Source organism: Nanorana parkeri, unplaced genomic scaffold (genome assembly GCF_000935625.1).
Source record: "Nanorana parkeri isolate BGI_ZX_2015 unplaced genomic scaffold, ASM93562v1 scaffold219, whole genome shotgun sequence".
NCBI classification, from domain to species: domain Eukaryota; kingdom Metazoa; phylum Chordata; class Amphibia; order Anura; family Dicroglossidae; genus Nanorana; species Nanorana parkeri.
Window position 1 is genome coordinate 372,698 of NW_017306487.1, and position 21,597 is coordinate 394,294.

Sequence of the window (21,597 nt, forward strand, 5' to 3'; positions counted from 1 at the left end):
AAATGGGGAAGGGCCAAGACCTCAGTTTTTTAGATTATTTTTTTTTGTATTGCTCCATGGTGTGCTGGGGTGTTACTGGGACAGGGAGAATATTCTCTGCGGGCACATCATTTTAAAATCTAACATATGTTCTAACAATTCCATGCTCTATCCAACATAAGAAATTGGCTGTGGTTTGACAGTGTCTATATAGCTAAAGCATTTTTCCAGGAAATCTTAGGGGTATAAGTATATAGCTGTGAATGCAACATTCAGCAAACATTTGCTGCAGGGGTATCTTTCTGGCTCATGTATATAGTAAAGGAAGAATGTGGCCACACTCCATTCCATGCTGAATCAGTTTATTGAAAATCCATCAGTGGTACTGAGTCCTGCCCGAGGTCTGCCCCTCAGACTTGTTTCACTCAATCCTGGACTTAGTCATAGAGATCCTCTGACTAAGCCCAGGATTGGGTGAAACATGTCAGAGGGAGCGGACCTCTGGCAGGACTCAGTGCCTGTTCACACGACGTCCGTTTTGTGTGCTGACCTGATCCGTACGCTCCTGCACTCAAAATGTATCCCTATGTGTTTTATGGGCTACAGTTCTCACGTGCGCGGTCCGTTCAGCTTACGACAGAAAAATACTGCATGTCACATTTTGTATGGTCAGGAAACGCAAACGCGTCAAAAACGCACTGCACTGCTGCTAACATACTAACAGCCCCACTCCAGCAATGCAACGCATCAAAAAAGCGGCCAAAACGCACTGCATCAGTAGCACCACGTCTGTAGATCCGGACCTGATCAGGACCTGAAACTCATGTGAACAGGCCCTCAAGGTCACTGATGGATATTCAATAAACAGATTCAGTGTGGAATGCAGTGCAGACAAATTCTTCCTTTGGTATATACCTGTTTGGTTGGAGCGAGGACTCCCTCTTGCCGGCAAGCACCCAGCTGTCTTTCCGATGCTAAAGTCGTGGGTGAGTTGGTGCTTTATTCCTATGCCTTGGTAGTTAATATGTTTACATCAGTTATAGATTCACTTGAAGTGAATGTTTGCTGTGTCACTTCTTTATAAATGTACCCTGCAGTGTCTTTTGAGTTCTGATTACTCGGTTGTTGCACATTTGATTTTTTTTAATTTCTGCATTCTATTTTAGGAGCCTGTAAAAAGATTATTAGCACTTACTGAAACTTGTCTAGTGGAACGGGACCCCGCAACCTACAATATTGTAACACTGAAACCACTAGGAGAGGTGAGTGCCAGCTATGATTGCTGCTCTGGCCCTCTGCATATTAGCAAGTGTAGCAGATTAGCTTTTGTTCCCTCAAGCGAAAGATAATAATAATATGCATGGGGTGGAACTGAGAAGTCTGCTGGGAATTAATCTTCCAAAACTAGAGGGCTGGCGTTTTGAACATCAGAGTCTGGGATGATGTCAAACTACTCAACAGACAATTGTTTCCCAATATTACTTCCACATACTGTGTTGGAACTAAATGCTTTGTAACATTGTGACAATGTTTTACAAACTGACTATATGTCAGAAGAGATGTAATTCTGTAGAAACCACTTTATAAAGATATGTGAGTGGCAAAGAAAGTATTTCTGTGCAGCTTCCTCAACTGAACATATCAGTTTGAAAGTATTACTAAGTTGGGATCTTGTTGGGATCTCAAAAACATGCATTGGGATCTAAAACTGTGTATGGCCAATTTTGGGTTACTTAGCCTACAAAAGACATGCCACCATGGGTGAACTTGGGATGGGTTTCATTTCTTGCCAGTTTATTGAACCTGCCTGGTGCTCCATCTGGTGTTTCTAATCTAGCTAGGGGGTGGGTCATGACAGAAATGTCATTACATACCTCCTTATGGATTCTTTTTAGAATTTGTATATACCTTCAGACATTTTAATTTGGGAAAGGGTTAGACCTTTTAATCAGAATTTATTGCCGTCATTACTACAAGGACAAAAAAGTAAGAGGAAACAATCATATTACAGTTATCACCAGGATAGAAAGGTAACTCTTGCAATAGTGATACCTATTCCAGTTCCAGCTGCTAAAAATGGCATATCTCCTCACTTTGAATAGATTTGCTGGCAGTTCCTGTGTGTCACCAGCACAGCAAGAATGGGAAAAACTCTCCAGAGGTGACTCAGGCAGCTATTTAAAGCGTATAAAAAGTCCAATGAGTGCGCCAAACAAGACAGTATGAGAGTCCAAAAACTTGGAGTAATGTGATTATTAAAAGTTTTTGGACCCTCGTATTGTCTTGTTTGGCGCACTCATATGTGTATCTTCAGTTCTGGGTTCCTTTATCCGAGGAATATCCGATTTGTGTTAAGAGCAGTCTGACTAGCGCCATTGTGCTTTTATCATGCTCTGGCCGATCTTCTAAATATTTGAGTCCAGCGCCTTGCCTCTACTTGTTTTAGCTATTAAAGCGTGACTCTTTCACTTTACACAGACCAAAGCCATGAACATGACTACCGATTTTACTAAAAATCTTACTTTCTCGTGTGTCTTCAGTGCTATTGTGTACAACATCCAATTGTTTCTGTTAAAGGAGTACTATGAGGTCAGTGATTTTCACTCAACCTCATAGTTCGAGCCGACGTGTGACAATGAAACTGTCACACGTCGGCTCAATAGATCGGGAAGTGAGCGAACACATACCGTCACTCGCTCACTTCTCGATCATGTCCTCATGGTTCCCTGCAGGGATTCCCCCCATCCCCGCTCAGATCCTCCAGCGCTGACTGGCGGAACGGGCGGGGTAGGGGGCGGGTACAATGTCTGTCAATCACGCAGCTGGGTGGATCTCGACAGTAATGTCGGGATTTGTCCCGGCTGTGGCGGTCTCCATATACTGAGCTTTAGGTCATGGGAGGATGCTAGTTTGTGTCCTCCCATGACCCTTAGGAGAACTATGGGGGAAAAAACTTACCCCATAGTTCTCCTTTAACCATGCCTTTGCCAGCTTGTTATGTTATTGTTCCCAGTCACTCTTGCAGCATCGAGGTCTGTCCCTGCTGTGGGATGAGCTGGAAAAATATCTCACCTCAAGGATCAATTTGCATTTTCAAAAATATTTTTCCATACCTAGCTGTTCATCAGATATAAGACTAAATGCATAATATCCTTGTTACAAAGACCTATTTATTATTGTTTTGTTTTTTTCCTTAGATTTTTGCACTTGTTTATGACCCTCAAAATCCTCAACTGTTTACCATTGAATTCATTAAAGGACAAATTCGTAAATATTCTTCAACTGAAAGGTAATTACTAATGTTTTACCTGGCATGGCAGATTGTTTGCTTGGATTTCTGCAGTAAGTATTTGTTTCATTAAAAATGTCATGTTTTCTACCAGAGATTCCTTATTGGCGAGCCTTTTAGATGGAGTCAGAGCTTCCGGAAATAGGGATGTGTGTGTCAAAATGACCCCGACTCAAAGGGGGCAACGATGGGGTCTTCTGAGTGTGCCTGTGGATGAGGAAGTAGAAAGTCTACATTTGAAGTTCCTTACAACTCCTCCAAGTAAGTTATAACAATGAACATGTAGTAATATTGTCTACACGTGTGTGGATTTTGTTGGTGACCTCTTGAGTGTGTCACAATTCATGTTCTATTCTAATGGATTGGTCAAGAAACATGGTAAGTTTGATCCACCAAAGGAGTAGAGGCTGTTCACTATACAGAGAAAATGTTAGTAAATGGGGTGAACTTGTGTTCACTTTCAATACCCAGACATGTGTAAGGAAAATAAAAACAGGACTTATGTTGCATATAATTGGTTGATCACAACCTCACCTTATTTACTAGGCTTAACATTCACTTTGCTTTGTGAAAAATCTCTACTTTAATAAATGAATCTTATTGCATGATCTTTTTCCTTGCTTTTGTTACTAGTGAATCATAAGGCTACTCTTTAATTGATAAGTGAACTTTCAAATAAAGTGCACTTATCCATTTGAGCTCCCCCCGGTGACTACTGCCTTGTAAAGGGGTGGGCAAAGAGGAAAATGCACTTTGTTTGACCCTTTAAGTTCATCCAGTGCATATAATTGTGTCAGAGACTGATTAAATCAAACATAATGCATCTTTTTATCGGCTTGTATTTTAAACAATAAAAACTCCTTTTTTTTTTGCATTTTTGTTACAGATGGAGTGTTTGCAGATTCTGTCTTTAGATTCAACTCTAATATTTCTTATAGTGGCGTTCTTCATGCTGTAACACAAGATGTAGGTATATACCTAGCACACATATTCTATATCTTTCATTCAATCTCTGCATTTAAATGATTTGTTTGCATATTTATTTTGTGCCCTACTCAAATTGAGACATGTCAAGCTAACCTCCATTACATGGTGGAAATTAATAGCATGACTCTTACAATGAGTTCTGCTATGACCTGAACTTTCCTAACTGGAACAAGGAACTATAGTGCGTATACTTATAACTATTTCGTAACCATTTTTTTGTATTCGCATATTGCATCATGCACATTTTAAGCCCATTTTTCCTTTTAAAATAACAAAATGTTTTGTGAGCATTTCTAAGGTAAAGCTTTTAGTTTTGGATAGAGTGGTGAGGGGTTAGAACCTTTGTCTGGTATCTATTGTTGCCTGTGTCCTCACTGGGGAAGTCCACCCCTCAATTTTTCTTGTAATCATTTTACCCAGGACTAAAAATCCCAAATTTTTAGTTGTCTGGAAACAGCAATAAGAGAAAATATTCCAGTGGGGATACTTCTTCTTTCTGTGACAATTTTCTAAGAGAGGAATTTCAGTGACAGGAAACTTCATTAATGGGACAGGGGTTTTTATCTAATTACTTCCCTTTCCAAAATTGTAAAACAAAAAAGTTATTGGCTTTAGATGCACTTAAGTGAAAATGTGAAAAGGCTCACCTTCACAAGGTATAGACCAGTTTTAGCACTGTGTTCTCTTGGATTTTTGTAAAAAGGCCAAAGGAAAAAAATGCAACTCAAAAATAACATTTGTAATGCTGCCAAAGATCTCCGCAAACATTTAGGGTTTATAAAACAGTTCATGTAGAAGTGTAATTTGCACAAAAAGGTTATGTTGTCAAATTACAAACTAAAGAAGAACTCTAGCACAACATAACCCTGGTACAATTGCTATATGTGTGGTAAAGGTGTTAAAGGATAAAAATATGTAGAATCTGTGTGTGACGTTCCACAGCCTCAGCATAGTACAAAAGGTTCAGTTCACAAATGCATAATGTGATTCGCGGCGATATGTAACATGTGTAGCGCAATTGTCGTTTTCGTGCGCTGGTGCACCGGACGCGTATTTACGTTTTATATCTGCATAAACGTGGGGGGAGGGGGGAGTTAAACATAATTTTTTTTATTTATATATTTTTTTTGGCACTTATTGTTATTGCTATTATATAGGGGGATAACAATCCCCCTATATAATAGCAAAGGCACACTGACAGGTCCTCTTTATGGAGACATTAGGGGTTTCTAGGAACCCTAATGTCACCTGTGGACCCCAAAAGAAGCTGATGAAGCAGAGATCTGCTTCATCAGCTTCTTTTCTCTGGCTATAGCAGCCAGATGACTGACAGGTGATCGTCTATATGTGAAAAACCCGGTAACGGATTGGTGCATTGGTCGGGTCTTTTCTGCCCGTGCGCGCCCGCGAGCAGAAAAAAAATGCCGCCTGGAGACGGCAACCCACCAATGCTGCAGTGCCGTCCGTCGTTTTTTTTACAACGGGCGGACGGCAAGTGGTTAATTACCACGCTTCACTGTTTTTTTTATGATCTATGTTAAAGTCCTGTCGGATTTCACACAAGTTGTACTTTCTCAGAATTCTTGAGATCATGAAAAATATGGCTTCCAACAGTTAAATGTCTATTTATTTTGAAAAATCATTGTTGTGTGTGTAAGAATAGATGGTTTTTAAGAGACAACAATCTGAGTGAATTGAGTCGTAGTTTGGACACAGGGTAAAAGAAACTGGCTATGTGCCTTATATAAATTGTACAGGCTGCTTGATGTAGTTGAAAGAGTGAGGACACATACATTTTTTAAGACCATGTTGAGAATTCTTCATTATATCCTATTTCAAGGAAATAAAATAAAAAGTGTTTACTAATTATATTATTTGGGGTCCCAGTTAGAAAGCTGTGGTGTAACCTTACTGCAGCCATGCCATTAAAAAAAGAAACCAAAAAAACCCCAAAACAAATGCTACATTTATAAAGCAATTTGAAATGCTTTACAGATGTGCATTGCACTCTGCCTGTAAATAATGAGAATAGGAAAGATGCCAGGAGAACTGACTCATGTAACTTAGTCATTTGACTAGCCTCTCCTTCTCCAAAAAAAGTTCTTTATGCTGCATTAAGTGCAGCTGAAGATGAGCGCCGTCATTCTCAGTAACACAAGCCATCAACTATTTTATTATTAATTTATTTAGTACTCTAGTCTCTCTCCCCAGATTATTAAGTGGGTGGGTCTTGGCCCTGTTGTCTGTCCTACAGTGTATAAATTAGAGATGCCCAGAGCTGTCAGATGACAGAGCTGCAGATGTTATTAGAGGAGGAAATACTGGCTGGCAAGAGGGGTGCACAAGGAAGAGATGTGCGGGGCTGTAAGATGGAAGAGCTGCAGATATTGTAAGAGGAGGAGATACGGGCTGGCAAGCAGGCTCTGTTTGAGATTTACCAGAATCTCACCCAGGTGGCTGACTTTTGCAAGAGCAACCACATCCAGTTGGCAGCTGCCTGAATCATGTCTGGCTAATGGCTAGCAGGAGGGGAATGGCACACACAATATCCAGGTCAATTAGAATGAAAAGAGGCGATGGCTACAGTGCTGTAGCTTGTCCATATGCACACCCATAAATTGGGCTTTAGCCTGGTGGTGAAGCTGACAGCCAGCATGATTTTCAGTTTGTGGTTATACTTATGAAAAAGTAAGTGGTGGGTGCCAGTTGTATTGACCGGTGTGAATTTCTTTAGTGTTCGTTATGGGGAATGCATGTCATGAATGCAATCCCAAATTAAACTTGCCCCTTATATGAAATAAAAAAACAAGTCAAATTTCTCTGGCTGGCTATACAGTGCATGATATGTGCAAGCCACACAATTGATTTACGCATTTACTTGTGATTGCAGTGCAAGAGTAAGGAAGTAACTAGCTGTAAAGGAAACATTTTCACAGTGCTTGTGCCAAATGTAATTGCAGTAAGTGAGGAGCTGGTCCTGGAGCCAATCTGTACAGTAGAGAACCAGCAGACCTCTGATATGTCTATAAAATACGATCATCTGTGAGCATATAACAATAAAAAATGTCATTTTATTGTACCTGAAGCACTATTACATAGTGTTATATTTTGTACTTTTTTCACAATTAAACATTAATATAAAGGATGTGCTCACTGAATCTATTTTAACAGGGTCTCTTTTCTGAGAACAAAGAGAAGTTGATAAATAATGCCATAACATCCTTACTCTCCCAAGAAGGAGACTTAGCAGCTTCGAATGCAGAACTGGAGAGCCAATTTCAGGCAGTCAGGCGATTAGTGGCTTCAAAAGCTGGATTCCTGGCCTTTACTCAGCTACCAAAGTAAGTAGATAATCAGCTTGTCATGATAAAAATCTGTCTTCTGCTGCCGTGCCTTTTGCCAGAGGCCTCACTTAATGGAGTAGGATGTTTTAATATTTTATATGTTGGTCTTCAGAGCTTTAGACACCTTAATGTACAAATCCTGGCTATGTTTGTGTGTTATTTTTTTCTGTGACGCGCCAGCATACAGAAAAACGTAATGAGCACTGCTGACATAAATAATGTATATATAGATATCCTAATTTGAGTTTTCAAGGTTATTTCTGATCAGTACAAAGTGTACTTCGTTCAGTAGATTAACATCTATGTAAAGGCAAAGCTTTCTTTTAGTTTTGGATCGAGTGGACAAGTGTTAAGTCCTCTGTCAAGTTTGTGGTGTTGTATGTATGTGACTTTTTGACCATTGTCACCAAGACAAAGTGAGGGGAAATCCAACATTTTTAGAGTTGTCACCAGAGCAAGAGTTGAGGGTAAATCATTCAATGGGGGCACATGTTCCTATGACAAATAGAGGAAGATGTGCAGTGCTGGATGTCAAATAGTGGGGCAGTGGCCTTCAGATCTTGCTAAGTATAGATCTGCAGAGGGCGAGGGTGGGATCATTTAGGTCAGGGGAGAGGGGCAAAAAGTGTCTGAACGTGCACTTATTCTTTAAAATCATGTGGAATAATTTGTACAATATAACTGATACACATACGTTCAAGAAAGATATCTGTTAATGCCTTATAATTGTACAAACTGTGATGCCATTACATAACTACATTACTGAGTGATGTTTAACAGTAGTGGTGGAGACTTCCCTATATTTAGCCCTCTGTCTATACCACTTTCAACCCCATTTGTAACCTGTTGTTAATTGTGTTAAATGGCAGACATTTCCTGTTAAGTCTACAGAACAGGAAGTGAAGCGTAATTTCCCCCAGCGGGACACAGACAGTGAAAAAAACAAAGTAACTGGGTGTTTACCCATTCCATACTCCATTGAAATCTAAAAATAAGGTTTTGACTTTAGATGTACTCTTAAGACTGCAGCAATTTACCCTTCTTGTTCTACATATGAACACACTGTAATACAAATAAGATTTATAAAGGATGATTTCAAATGAAGATGCACCCCAAAATAGGTGATCTGGTTCCAGCACTTTTAAACAGTCTGTTGCCAGCTTTTGGGAAATGTTGAGCAGTAAAACGTCATTAACCCCTTCGTGACGGGAGACGTACACTGTACGTCCCGCCACAAAGGGACCAAATGACTTGTCACGTACACTGTACGTGACGAGTTATTTGCTGCACTAGAAGGCTGGTAACCGCTGAGAATCAACGGTTACCATTCAGTAATGGATGTCTAACTATCTAGGCATCCATTAATGAAAGGGTTAACCTTTTTCAGACACCCGATACCTTAATATCGGGTGTCTGAGAGTCACAGCAGAGGGACACACATGCCGGCTTTTTCCGCATTCTGACAGCTCGTATAGATCGAGAGAGATATCTCTGTCAAGCTATACTGGCTTTTTTTTTTTTTTTATCTTTGACTTTCAGAAATAGACCCATAATGTATCTATTCTTCAAAGTAGAATGTTTCAGTTTTCTGAAACATTCAGTGACAGCTGAATCCTGAACTGCTGCAGGATCAGTGTCACTAACTTATCAGCTGTTCTGAAGTTTGAAGCAGCCTGATAATAACCAAAAATGTATTAATTTATCAAGCAGTAATAGTGAGATTAATTCACAATGACTGCTTGATGTAATTAAATAAATAAAATAACATTTTTAAGTTTAAAAAAAAAGTGAAAAGTGTAAAAAAAAAAGTGTAAAAAAATAAGGGACAAATAAATGAATGTATGTATTGCATTTTTTTTTAGCTGTGCTGGTTTTGTTAAAAAAATACTACAAATTTTTTTTTAACGTTTTTTTCCTCTTTTGTTTATATTTTATTTGTCCTAAGTGAGGCTTTAGACACACATATGTGATATAAATATATAGCCCTATTTGTCCTCTAAAAAACAATATATAATATGTGTGGGTGCACTTTGTAAGAAAGTATAATACTGACGTTAAAGAATCGCACAGCAAAAATGTCAAAAGTGTGTCAGTCATTTACGAACAGAAACCAAAAACAAGCTGTCATGAAGGGGTTAAAGTGATGTCAGGACAGGAGCAGTAAAATGTAGTTGAAGTGAGGTCAGGACAGAAATGATAGAGCCGTCATTGCTGACTTGCTTTTAAGTGCACAATCTGGGATCTTCGTTTTCCTTAGCGAGTCTCTCACCTAGAAAAACATTTACATTTTACAGTTCAAGCCATAAGTTTCTTTGGTCTTTCCTATTCCACTGCTGGCTCATTTTCGAGCATATGACCAGTCTAATGATTGTAGACAAAGTCCTGCAGTATTGTTATAGTTTAGTGAGTAGGTGACTAAGTAGTTTTATTGACTGACCTTTTTACAAAGAAGTTAGCAATAGCAGCCCATCTTTTTTTTTTTTTTTTGTCTGTACATGGTCCCTTGAAGCTGTAACTCTGCAATTTTGATAAAAATGACTTCCTCTGCACATTTTAAAAATCAGTTTTTACTGCAATACACACCTTCAAACCATCACTGTGCCTCGCAATAGGTACTTTCACCCTGCTGTTATCGCCGTTGTTTTGGTTTGAATGACAGCCAGCACAATACAACCCATGTACCATGAACCCAGACTGCTGTGGACACACCCTCTGTGGATTTGTCATCATGCAGCCTGAGCTCACAGCAGGTTAGTTGAAAACAGCAGAAAGGACTGCCCTATTAAAGAAGAGGAGGAAGGCCCTACCATGTTACTGGACAGGCCGGAAGACTGCAAGAAAGAAAAAGTATAAAAACTTGTTTAAAAAAATACTGTCGGCGGGGGGAAAGCAGAAGATGAGGTGGGGGCACAAAACATCAGTGTTGGGCTTTAAAAAAATGTATTCAAGTACTCCTCTTCATATGCCCTGAGCACAATCATTTTAAATGTTTTCAATTTTGATATGCTGAAGACTAGCAAGGAACTGCAGGTTATTGGTGCCCCAGAACATCTATGACATTCATTCACTTGTGTAAGACCTGAAGGTGTATGTATATGTACAACTATCTATCTATCTATCTATCTAGATATTATACTGTGTATACACACGCACACGCATTGTATATACACACACACGCATGCATTGTGTATATACACACACACACATATAAATAAATATATATATATATATATATTACATATATATTCGTGTGTGTGTATTCATGTGTAATATATATATTTCTCTTGACAACGTGAAAACAAATATTTTAATTTTTTTTCTTTTTTAAATTCCTGATGATTATAAATGGAAGAAAAAAAAAAGTATGAATTTCTTTAATGGGGGGATCTTCCAACCCTTGACAGTATGCAGAACTTTTTTAATGTTAGCCAATTTTGCTGCGCCATTGCCAGAAACAGCCCACTTACAATACACCAAACAGCACCTAGCAAAGCCTCAAATCTTTTGGAACAAAATCATGTGGAGTGATATGACCAAAATTGAACATTATGGTTAAAGTCATGAACAAAATATTTTGCTAAAGCCTATGAAGAGAAGCATACAATCCCTGCATTGAAGCAAGGAGGAGGATCTCTGCGGTTTTGGGGTTCGTGAGCTACAGTGGCACAGGGTATTCAACCAAAATTGATTACAAGATGTATTCAGCATATTATTGTAAAATATTGGAGGAAAATTTACATTGCATGGGGTGCTCTTTTGACTTTCCAACATGACAGTGATCTCAAACATAAGGTCAAGTTGACCCTTTGATGGCTACAGCAGAAAAAAATGAAGTTTGTGAAGTGGCTACCACAATATCCTGACCCTAACATCACTGATGCCTCTTAGAGGAGACATATGGTTCATGTTAGATAACTAAAGAATTTAGGGGACCAAGGGGCTTTTTTCCAAGAAGAATGAGCAGCTTAACCACATAAGAAAATAAAGCCCCTAATAACAACTATCACAAATGAGTGCAAGTCATTGATGCATGATTTTTCATGTCTGTGCTATTCTGTGGTGACTGCTAGTTCAATTTGAATCACAATTAAAATGGAAGAAACAGGTTTGTGTTCTTCCAGGAGTATGTAAATGTATTAGCACAAGTGTACAGCTTATGTTAGGGATCATATAAAAACTGTAAAGTGTCTGCAAGCAGGAATGTATGTTGCTAAACAGAAGCTGCTTTCATCCGTGACAAGAAAATATTATTTATTGCTGTTGTATGGTCTTCAACTGGCAGGCGAATTTCCTATCTAGATGGTTGTTTCTTCTGATAAGTAGGTTCAAAATGTTTAATCCCTTTGACTTTTTTGATGTCACTATGATTTTTAATAATGTTTTGGCTTTATTGCATTAGATCTGTGTAATATTATTGTATTTCATTAAAATACAGGTTTCGGGAGCGCCTTGGAGTAAAAGTAGTGAAGGCATTGAAGAGGAACAATGATGGTGTTACCCATGCTGCTATTGACATGCTCTGTGCACTTATGTGTGTAAGTTTCGCCCATCCTTTGTCTCCTCTCATATATCTTACAGATTGGTAGAATACACTGGGGGATGGTAAGTAAAGCAGAAGCAGGAATATGCAGAGCGGTTTCCTATATAGGCCTATAGGATTCCTTAACCATTGCTGCCCTGAGAGTCTTCAGATTACAGTTTCTCTTCTCTTGTGCTCTAGTTTTCATAGAGCACACATTGGATCTTTTTAACACATATTTATGCTGTAAACAGAGCTTGGAACTCCTATTCAATAATACATTGACCCTTTTTGTCTCCTACATGATAATGGCTCAAACAGGGTCCTTTTAGGGTGATACAGACGCTGGTGCTCAATCAAATGACCAAGGATGGTGACTCTTTTCTCCCTTTTGCATATGATGTATCCTGCATGATAAATTCAGACCACATCCTGAATTTGTCATCATGATGCTGGAGTTGTAAGCATAGTTTCCCAGTCATTTACAATTAAGTGACGATATTATTTACCCCATTGCATAAACATTTGGTAGCTTGCTATGAATTGTACATGTACCTGTTATTATATGCTGGATCAGTCTATTCAACCAAGAGTGTAATGTTTTATGTGCAACTGACAATGCAGTCTTCAATTGTGTTGTGCTGGTAATTGCTTTGTGGGGTTAGAATTTGGCTTTGCCTAAATCATCTCAGATCTGCCAAGTTCGTCCGCAAAGGCCTTCCTTCCATGTAAAGAGCATTTTAATGAGGTGTCTTGTGTTGTGCTGCATTCATTGTACACCTTGGAGATTGCTTTCTTCAGAGGGCTTTATACTACTCTTTTTGGGCTTTGTACTTTTCAGACTTGCCCTACTGGCGCAATTAATCATTCTCCTTTCAGGATCTCATTATGTCATGTTGTAAAGTCAAGCTTGCCCTTCACCAAGCATGTAAACATATTGGCTCTTTTCATAATCTGCTCCATCAGCTGTTTCAAACAAACTCCCTCTTTCCCCAAAATGAGCCTAAATAGCACAATTAAGGACATTTAAATTTCAACTTTTTGTTAAGACAGCATCTAAGCACTTATGTCCAACTCTAACCACTTCCCCTTGCTACTGTATATGCAGACCACAGTGACACATGATTGTCATAAGAGAGGTTGAGGTGTCTTTACCATGAAGGCTATAAATGACAGTGTGGCTTTACCTTCACCTGCTTATAAGCTGAATAATTCATATTTCGGACCAGTTTCTGTGAACATTGGCAAAAGGACATGCAAAGCAAACGTTTAAAATGTAGAAGTAGTTAAATTTTGCAGACACTTCTGTTGCAGCATCCAGGTTTCTATTTTACTGTCCGCTGAGTGTATTTTTGTTCAATTCATATGGAGGTTTTGGCACTTGTTAGAAACTTGTGATCTGTAGACCACATTCTACGGTATCATGTGGAACTTGTTTTTCTCTTTAATAATCTTATTTAACCAGTTTATTGTTCTACAGATGCCTGTGTGAAAAATGTGCCATATCATTCTTATTAGGTGCTACATTTGTGCATTTGTCTAGCTGCCAGCGGGTTTGCCTGAAGTATCTCTACTTTGCAGATGTTTTATCACTTTTATAGATGTTCTGTATATGTTCTGACTTGGGTTTCTTGATTCCCTCCTCCTGCAGCCCATGCATGATGACTATGACCTAAGGCAAGAGCAGCTGAACAAAGCATCCCTTCTCTCTTCCAAAAAGTTTCTGGAAAACTTGCTAGAAAAATTTAACTCTTATGTGGTAAGCAGATCTATAGAATGCTTCACTTTTTTAAGTTAAATTGGGCTATATTTACATTTCTATAGAAAAATAAGACCTAGTATAATTAAAATGACGATAGTTATTTTGGGTTATGGTAGACACTTGAAAACTCAACCACCCAATGATTTCTTAGATGTCTTGGTGAGATTGCTCTACTGGGTTGTCACATTTGACTTCAGCCATTACATGAAATTTCCACTCTCCCTGCTGGACATTTTTTATATTATGGAAAATAGTTGTAAGAGTTGATAGTACCACTAGGTAGGTTAGAACACTCAAAACCTAAAACAGAGCAAGCTGCAATTAGAGAGATTGCACAAGTATGATCTATACCTCTGCACCTTAACTGAAGTATCGCATGTGGGAGCATGCTGTTTTAACTTAACGTTCTGTTCCTGTTCTGGTGACTGAAAAACTGTGGATTTCATTTTACTTTGCCACATGATAAACAGGGGAATTTCCCCAGCAGGTACACAAATAGCAATAAGACCCCATTCACACTAAGGCAGTTGCAGATCAGTGCGGTTTCCGCGCTGATTTTAAAAGGGCTGTTTTGGGAGTTTTTAATTGTGTTTCAGCATTGAAATGCAATTAAAAACACCCAAAATCGCGCTGAATAGCGCGGTTCCATTAAAAGCTATATGGAAACTGCACTGATACACGCGGCTACAGGGAGCAATTCAGGCGGGGACGGTTCAGATCTCGTGGATCCGTGTGGTCGCATGAACAGTCCCCATAGCAATGTATTGAATCGTTCATGTCGGCAGGTGCGCGCGGCCGAACTGCCCCAGTGTGAACAGGGCCTTAAAAAGACTGTGAAGACCGAACGATTCGTTCCACTAAGTAGAACTAGAAAAAAGTATTGGCTGGAGTTCTTCCTGAAGTAAAATACTTTGAGCAAGGCTGATATGCTTACCATAAACTGCATCACTGTATTGATTAATATGTCAGCTATGACCTGCATAAATGATTAATCAGTTTCTGCCTGGACTTTGTTAATGTTTTGTATTATCTAAAGCTAGCTCGAATGTCTTTTTTCTTTCTCTGCTCAAAGTAGTCAAGCTTGCTGAACTGTCAGTACAATATAAATTAAGAATTGTGTATATATTTTATTTCAAAACTAAAACATTTGAGCATTCTTTTTTTTTTTGTGGCTGGAAATATGCTTTATGTAGGCTGGGACACTGTAATATAAACACATTTTTAGTAGAGTAGGTAAAGAGTTAGAGCCTCTGCCAGGTTACTATTGCTTACTGTGCTTTCATGGGGAGATTTTCATGTACTTCCTGTGTATTTCCTGTAGCACGCAGTTGAAGAAACTCTCCCCAACTGGCACACAAACTGCAAAAACATCACAGAGGTTCTAACCTTTTAAGATTCATAGAGCTTGGAGATTTATTACAATGGTTGAGGCCATTTTCTTTGTCCTTCTTTTTTTTTTTTTTGTAGTAATATATATTTGCACTTAAAATAACTATATCACCTTACATAATACGTAGACCATTCACTTCAATCTCTGTACTTGGAGGAGCCTATTTAATGGTACTTGGGTCCAAAGAACATGCCTATGTTTTATAGAATTTTACTATGGGTGAAACTTGCAAACATTTTGCTATCACTGTGTGCTGGTGACTGGTATGTTGAAGATCTGATGAACTAGAACCAGTATATAAAATACACTTCATACTATTGGTTGTTTAGGCACAATCATGCACAGTGATTTCTTGTTAAGATTTGTAGTTCTGCCACCTGGATTGTGACGTTGGTTTTTGTTTTGCTCTCTGTTTTGGTATATAGAGTTATGGGACTGGTGCTCTGGTTATCAGCTCGCTCCTGGATTTCCTTACCTTTGCTCTGTGTGCCCCATACAGCGAGACAACAGAAGGGCAGCAGTTTGACATGTTGCTAGAGATGGTTGCATCAAATGGTAGAACACTCTTCAAACTTTTTCAGGTATTTCTTCATTTTCTTATTGTTCTCTTTGCTGGTATTGTTCAAATATTTTTTGATACAGTGGAGTAACCAGCATTGACTTTGCAGGATTAGAATTATTAAGGCCTGGTTCACACCTGGGACACAAAAACCCATGCAAGTCCATGGCAACAGTTCACACCGAAGCTTTGCGTCGCAGTGCGATGTCGCCTGTCGCACAAAAAGATGCTGGAAGCTATATTATCAGGTGGCTGTTGTGTGGTTTTGGTCCCTTAGACATATCTATGCATTGAGAACCACGCGGTTTTCGTGTGGTTTTTCAAAGCAAAATCGCGCAAAAACAGCTGCAATCGCCTAAATGTGAACCAGGCCTGATGGGAAAATTATGGTGCAGATATGAAATGCTTATGCTTCATGATAATGGGCCATTTGTGTTTTGAATTATGTTTTGTAGGTGGCCACCAAAGATTCAAATTCATTTGAATTAGAAGTAAATTTTACTAGTACAGCAAAGCATACAAGTTCCAGCTTTTGCATAACCTATATCCTACTGCTTACCATTACATACGAATAGTTTATTCTGATTAGTTGGTTGTCTCTTATGTAATTGATCATGTAATCAAGACTGCACTTCACAGTTTGTGAACGTGGTTCATTATCCTCATGACCTGAGGCAGGCTTGAATCTGATTTGTGGGTGTAGGTCAGAGGAGATGGAGCCCAGATGGTTGGTGGGGAAGTCTGATGTTGAGTGTAATCACTCGGATATGGCTGCTTTTGAACATGGAGAGGCCTACGGGCATAATGCAGGTGATATGAAAAAAAATGGAGCTCCATACCTAAAACTTAGAGATCAAAAGTTTTGAAATTTATTTCATCTTAAAGAACAAGATAAAGCTTTTCTGGAGTTCTATAGAACCCTCTTCATTAGGGTTCTAAAATACTGTGTGCGAGGAATGTTATTTAGACTCTGTTAAATAGAAAATTATGTTCATGTTCTCCAAAAAGGCTTCAGCAACTGGTTTGTACCACCTACATCCCATCGGAGACTGACATACATATTGACACTTTTTAATATGAGGCTTCCTGTGTGGGGGAGACAATAAGGAGAGCGCAGCAAGTGTGTTAGGGAATGGTTCTCCTGGATCAGAAGCAGTCTTACGCTTTTTTTACATTTAGATAGAGCATAGAATGGTAGGAAACTCGCACTCTCAGCATTTTAGAACCCTGATGAAGATCCTGTAGAACTACTGAAAATGCGTTTTGTTCCTTATGATGAAATTTATTTGGTTGTTGGTTTGGAGCTCCAGTTTGTTTTTGTTTTTTTATTAATATCTTCTTTATTCTATCCATAGTGCTCACTTGTGTGATTAAATTCCAAATCAGACTTCCCCCACCTATCCGGGATCCAACACCTCTGACCTATACCCACTAATCAGATTCAAGCCTGGCTCAGCGTTATTATAGATAATGTAGTTTTGTTTATGGTGAAAATTAATCTTTTAATCTCTAATGCAATTTTATTTTCTTGTAGCACCCCTCAATGGCAATTATAAAAGGCGCTGGTTTAGTAATGAAGGCTATAATAGAAGTAGGTATTTTAATGGTAAAAGAGAAATGAAACACAATTTCAGTTTGATATGTTTGACGTTATAATGTAAATATTCAGTTTGTTTTGCATTACTACTGACTTTCATGTGCCTCCAAGGGCCATGTCAGATGGGTTATTCTGCTGCTAACGTCACCTCATCAGTGGCAAAATCACCCAGATGAGGGATCTAGCTCTGCTAATGGAGTGTCTCCCTCATCGGTCTGGAACACAACAGAATGTCACTCGCTACAAGGGAGCCACATCTGACATGGCCCCAATACAAACAGGTTGGCTTTTACATTTTTAGCATCTCGTTCATAAGCTACAAGTATCATATTGAAAAGGACCGTAATTAAAATGAACCTACTTTTTTTAAAAAATAGAAAGAGAGGGGGAGGGAGAATTTTATTGTTTTAAATATACATTTGTAATAATGTATAGTATATTTATATCATGCTAAACATTACATAAACTATTACAAAGTGGTAATTGCTGGAAAAACAAACCAGATTTTAAAGGTCTAGATTAATGGCAAGACTAGGCTTTAGTCAATTCTTTATTTTAAACTTTAGACAACATATACTGAGAGTGGATTTGGTATGTGTGTGCAGTTACTTCAATATTCCTCTTTTCCAAGGAAGCAGACAAAGAAATTGCAACAAAGATGCAAGAGCTTGCACTCAGTGAAGGTGCCTTACCTCGTCATTTGCACTCTTCCATGTTTACAATAAGTATTGATCAGAGAATGCTTACAAACAGGTGAGTAGAACAGAAAAATTAGGTTGTGTCTCTAACCTCCCCTTCTCTACGTTTGTGAGTGCAGAGAGTCATTGTATGTTGAATTTCCTTTTCAAGTCGAACTTGATATAGAGCATTTTATTCTTTGCATTCAGTGTTCTTAGCATTCCCTACCACAAGTAGACAATGACAAGTACCAGTAAAAGCACGCCTTTCTTACATATTTTTCCTTTTAGGAAAAAAATACTACAAAATATGTTCCCTTGTCTTAAAGCAGTTCTCCAGTTAAAAAAAAAAAAAATCTCTTCTACAAATCCAACTGTCTATTGGCAGGTCCCGTGACATCCTGGGGTCTTCATGTAACTTTCTTCAGTACTCAAGGGAGTGGCACAGATGTAATGACATCAGCATTGCTCTTTGCAGTATTGTACTGTGAGCCCAGGCTGATGTAGTGATAGTGCCAGATACATTTTACTTTATAAACTCATGAAATGTACTCTCTGAAAATATGCCATAGTATCACCTTAAATTTGTTAGCTGAAGCAGACGGGTTGGTGTAAACAGCAGGCATGCTCTAAATTGCTGGTGTTGGATCTGCATATTCCTTTCATAACATAATAAATGCCTTGTGTCTCTCACTCCCCAGCCCTCAGGTTTGCTGGCATACCTGGACAGTAAGGAACCAGTACCAGAAAAGGATGTTGACCGAATGCACATCAGGGATAACTTAAAAATTGCAACTGTAAGTTTTTTTTTGTTACATAGTTAATTTTTCTTCATCAATAAAATTGAGGAGGGTTATATCCTGTCATAGTAAGATTGTCTTTGTCTCCAATCCCAGTGACAACTGTTCCCTTTTCTCGTTTTGGTGTCACAGGGCCAAATGGGCAATGGACAGTAATAAAAATTGTTTTCTCTTCCTGTCTATCCAAAATTCATAAAAAAACAAAGTGTTGGCTTATATTGGGCTTTGATAAAAAATATGAACTTGCTGTATTGCAGGCATAGAAAATGACAGTTTTTACAGGATATCTGTTAATTGTTATGGGTTATCTTTTTGTATTCAGCCACTTTCATGTTATAATAGTCCTAAAGCCGATTTGTAATGTTCCCTTGTATTATGCGCTAAACAACATTTTGGGAGTAGCTGTTTATTTATATACACATGTATTTTTTGTATATGTCTATCTTTAGGACCAATATGGCAAATGCAGCAAAGTCCCTGAGTGGCAAAGACTTGCCGGAAAAGCTGCCAAGGAAGTTGAAAAATTCACCAAGGACAAAGTTGATTTGGTGTTGTTGCACTGGAGGGATAGGATGGGAATAGCACAAAAAGAGGTATACTCTGTCCTAATTGTAAAAGTTTTTGCTAAAATAACATTTTTAAATCCATTTGCTGATGGGCTCCATTTACATTACTGTGTTGAGAATACATGTACTTTTCTATTTTCCTTTTTTCAACAAAAAAAATATTGACTCAAATGGCACTTTATAGATCCCTGTTGTAGAGCCAATAAAGGAACCAGTCACTGCCACTGCACATTTGATCTTTCTAGGGTTAACGCACATAAAGTGGGGTAGTACTGGAGCATGGTCTTAGGAATGTATAGTTACCCAGGTACAGCAGCAATATTCTTAGGTCCGTAAGAGTCTTATCCCGAACTTTAATGGGAAGGTACCAGTATTTGAAATATACACAATGGGAAAGTGTTATTAGGAGTAGAATGACAACTGTATATCAAATTCCATATATATGGTTCCGCTCACCTTAGGGCTTGACTGTTATACACCTATGTGTAGCCCAGCAAACAAGCGTTGACGTTCAGTTGATTTGTACCATGCTTTACAGCTCCAATATGACTGATAAATGTCCAGTAATTGTAACCTTTAGGGATGAAAAATTGTACAGAAATGTTGCCGCTTATCCCATATTTTATAGCTGATGTGTCACATTTTAGAGGGTACTGGCTGCAATACAGTTCCTAACTCAGGTTACTAACCTAAACTGTTACACACAGCTGTTGCCCACACTAAAGTAAAAATATAAAATATCAGGTTTGGTAAGTCTGAATATTTCTCTGGATGGTAGTAAGTAAAAATGCTATCAGCATGCATTGGAGATAGAATACTGTATATTTCGTATTCAAACTTACAAGGAATTAAGAAATGGTGATAATCCTCAAATATTGTTTTTACTGGGTGTTTTTTGTTGTTGTTTTTTTTTTTACTTCCTTTTAAACTAATCTTTCTTTTCTCTTTTCCTTTCTACATCAGGACAGAAATCTGGTGAGTATATTCTCTCTCTCTCTCTCTCTCTCTCTCTCTCTCTCTCTCTCTCTCTCTCTCTCTCTTTCTCTCTCTTTCTCTCTTTCAATATTTTGTTAATCCAGTATTACATTAAATAGTATTGCAGCGCCCTGTTTTCATTTGAGGTTTCTCTCATCTGTTTCCTGAAAATGGTCAGTGCAGTCAGCTGACCCACCACCATCCACTTTACATTTTCTGGCAGCTCCCATCCCTTGTTTGTGGTATGCAAACTGCACCACCACTTCAGTCATCAGTAATAAGGGAGAAATTACAATTTAGTCCACAGTCGGCTCTCTTTCTGCCTCCATTCTCTTGGTCCATGACTAGTTCCTCTCCTGCATTCTTTCCCATGGAACATGCTTCACATCCATTCTTTCTGTCCCCACACCTCAGGATGAATCCGTTCTTTCTCCCTCCTCTCGCCATCTGTCCTCAGTCTGCTCTAACCTACCTTCTCAGCCATAATCATGTTCCTTTTTAGCTCTCTTGATTGACCCAACTCTCTCTCAAGCTCTCTCCTCCATATTTAGTTACAATTCGGCTTCTTCTCTTTCCCCTTACGGTGAGCAGTCAGCTCCCACTGTACCTATTCTCTAATATTCTTCGATTTACTCATATGATACTGCCAGCAAGAGTTAAATCATCTGCCAAAGGTTGGTACTGTTAGTGTCTTGATAAATGCTTCATCACCTTGACCTAATAGCCATACAGCTAAATAACAATATGGCAATATACAGTACATGTGACATCCAGGGTAACAAGTAATACGGTAGTGTTGTGAAAGCTGCACCAAGATCATGTTAGCACTACATATTTGTGTTTTTATATTCAGAATTTAGCCCAAAAGCCTGTTATCCTTCGGAAAAGGCGTCAGAGAATTAAAATCGAAGCTAACTGGGAACTTTTCTACTACAGGTAAATTGTGCTGCATCCCAAGTGCTAAATGTTTCGGATAAAATTGATTCTCAAATCACGTGATTTTAAACAATGTATTTTTCATAGATAGATGATAATCCAATACAATCAGAATTTGGAAATCAGCTTTTGAAATTGAACTCCACTAAGCACCTCTAAGCTGACTAATGTAGCTTAACCTAGAAAAAGAAATCCTCTTTTTGGGCATAAACCTTAC

At 38.6% G+C, this 21,597-nt stretch overlaps 1 protein-coding gene across 1 annotated transcript in view; it reads left to right on the forward strand.

Annotated features, from left to right (window-relative positions):
- The window catches only part of DNAJC13 (DnaJ heat shock protein family (Hsp40) member C13), a 128,555-nt gene that overhangs the window by 49,573 nt on the left and 57,385 nt on the right, over positions 1–21,597 (forward strand). Inside the window, 13 exon segments of the mRNA XM_018555950.1 lie at positions 1,146–1,241; positions 3,177–3,268; positions 3,363–3,529; positions 4,155–4,234; positions 7,427–7,596; positions 12,035–12,134; positions 13,770–13,877; positions 15,696–15,851; positions 17,364–17,420; positions 18,058–18,179; positions 18,705–18,900; positions 19,353–19,496; positions 21,298–21,380. Of these exon segments, the coding sequence (XP_018411452.1) occupies positions 1,146–1,241; positions 3,177–3,268; positions 3,363–3,529; positions 4,155–4,234; positions 7,427–7,596; positions 12,035–12,134; positions 13,770–13,877; positions 15,696–15,851; positions 17,364–17,420; positions 18,058–18,179; positions 18,705–18,900; positions 19,353–19,496; positions 21,298–21,380 (1,571 nt within the window).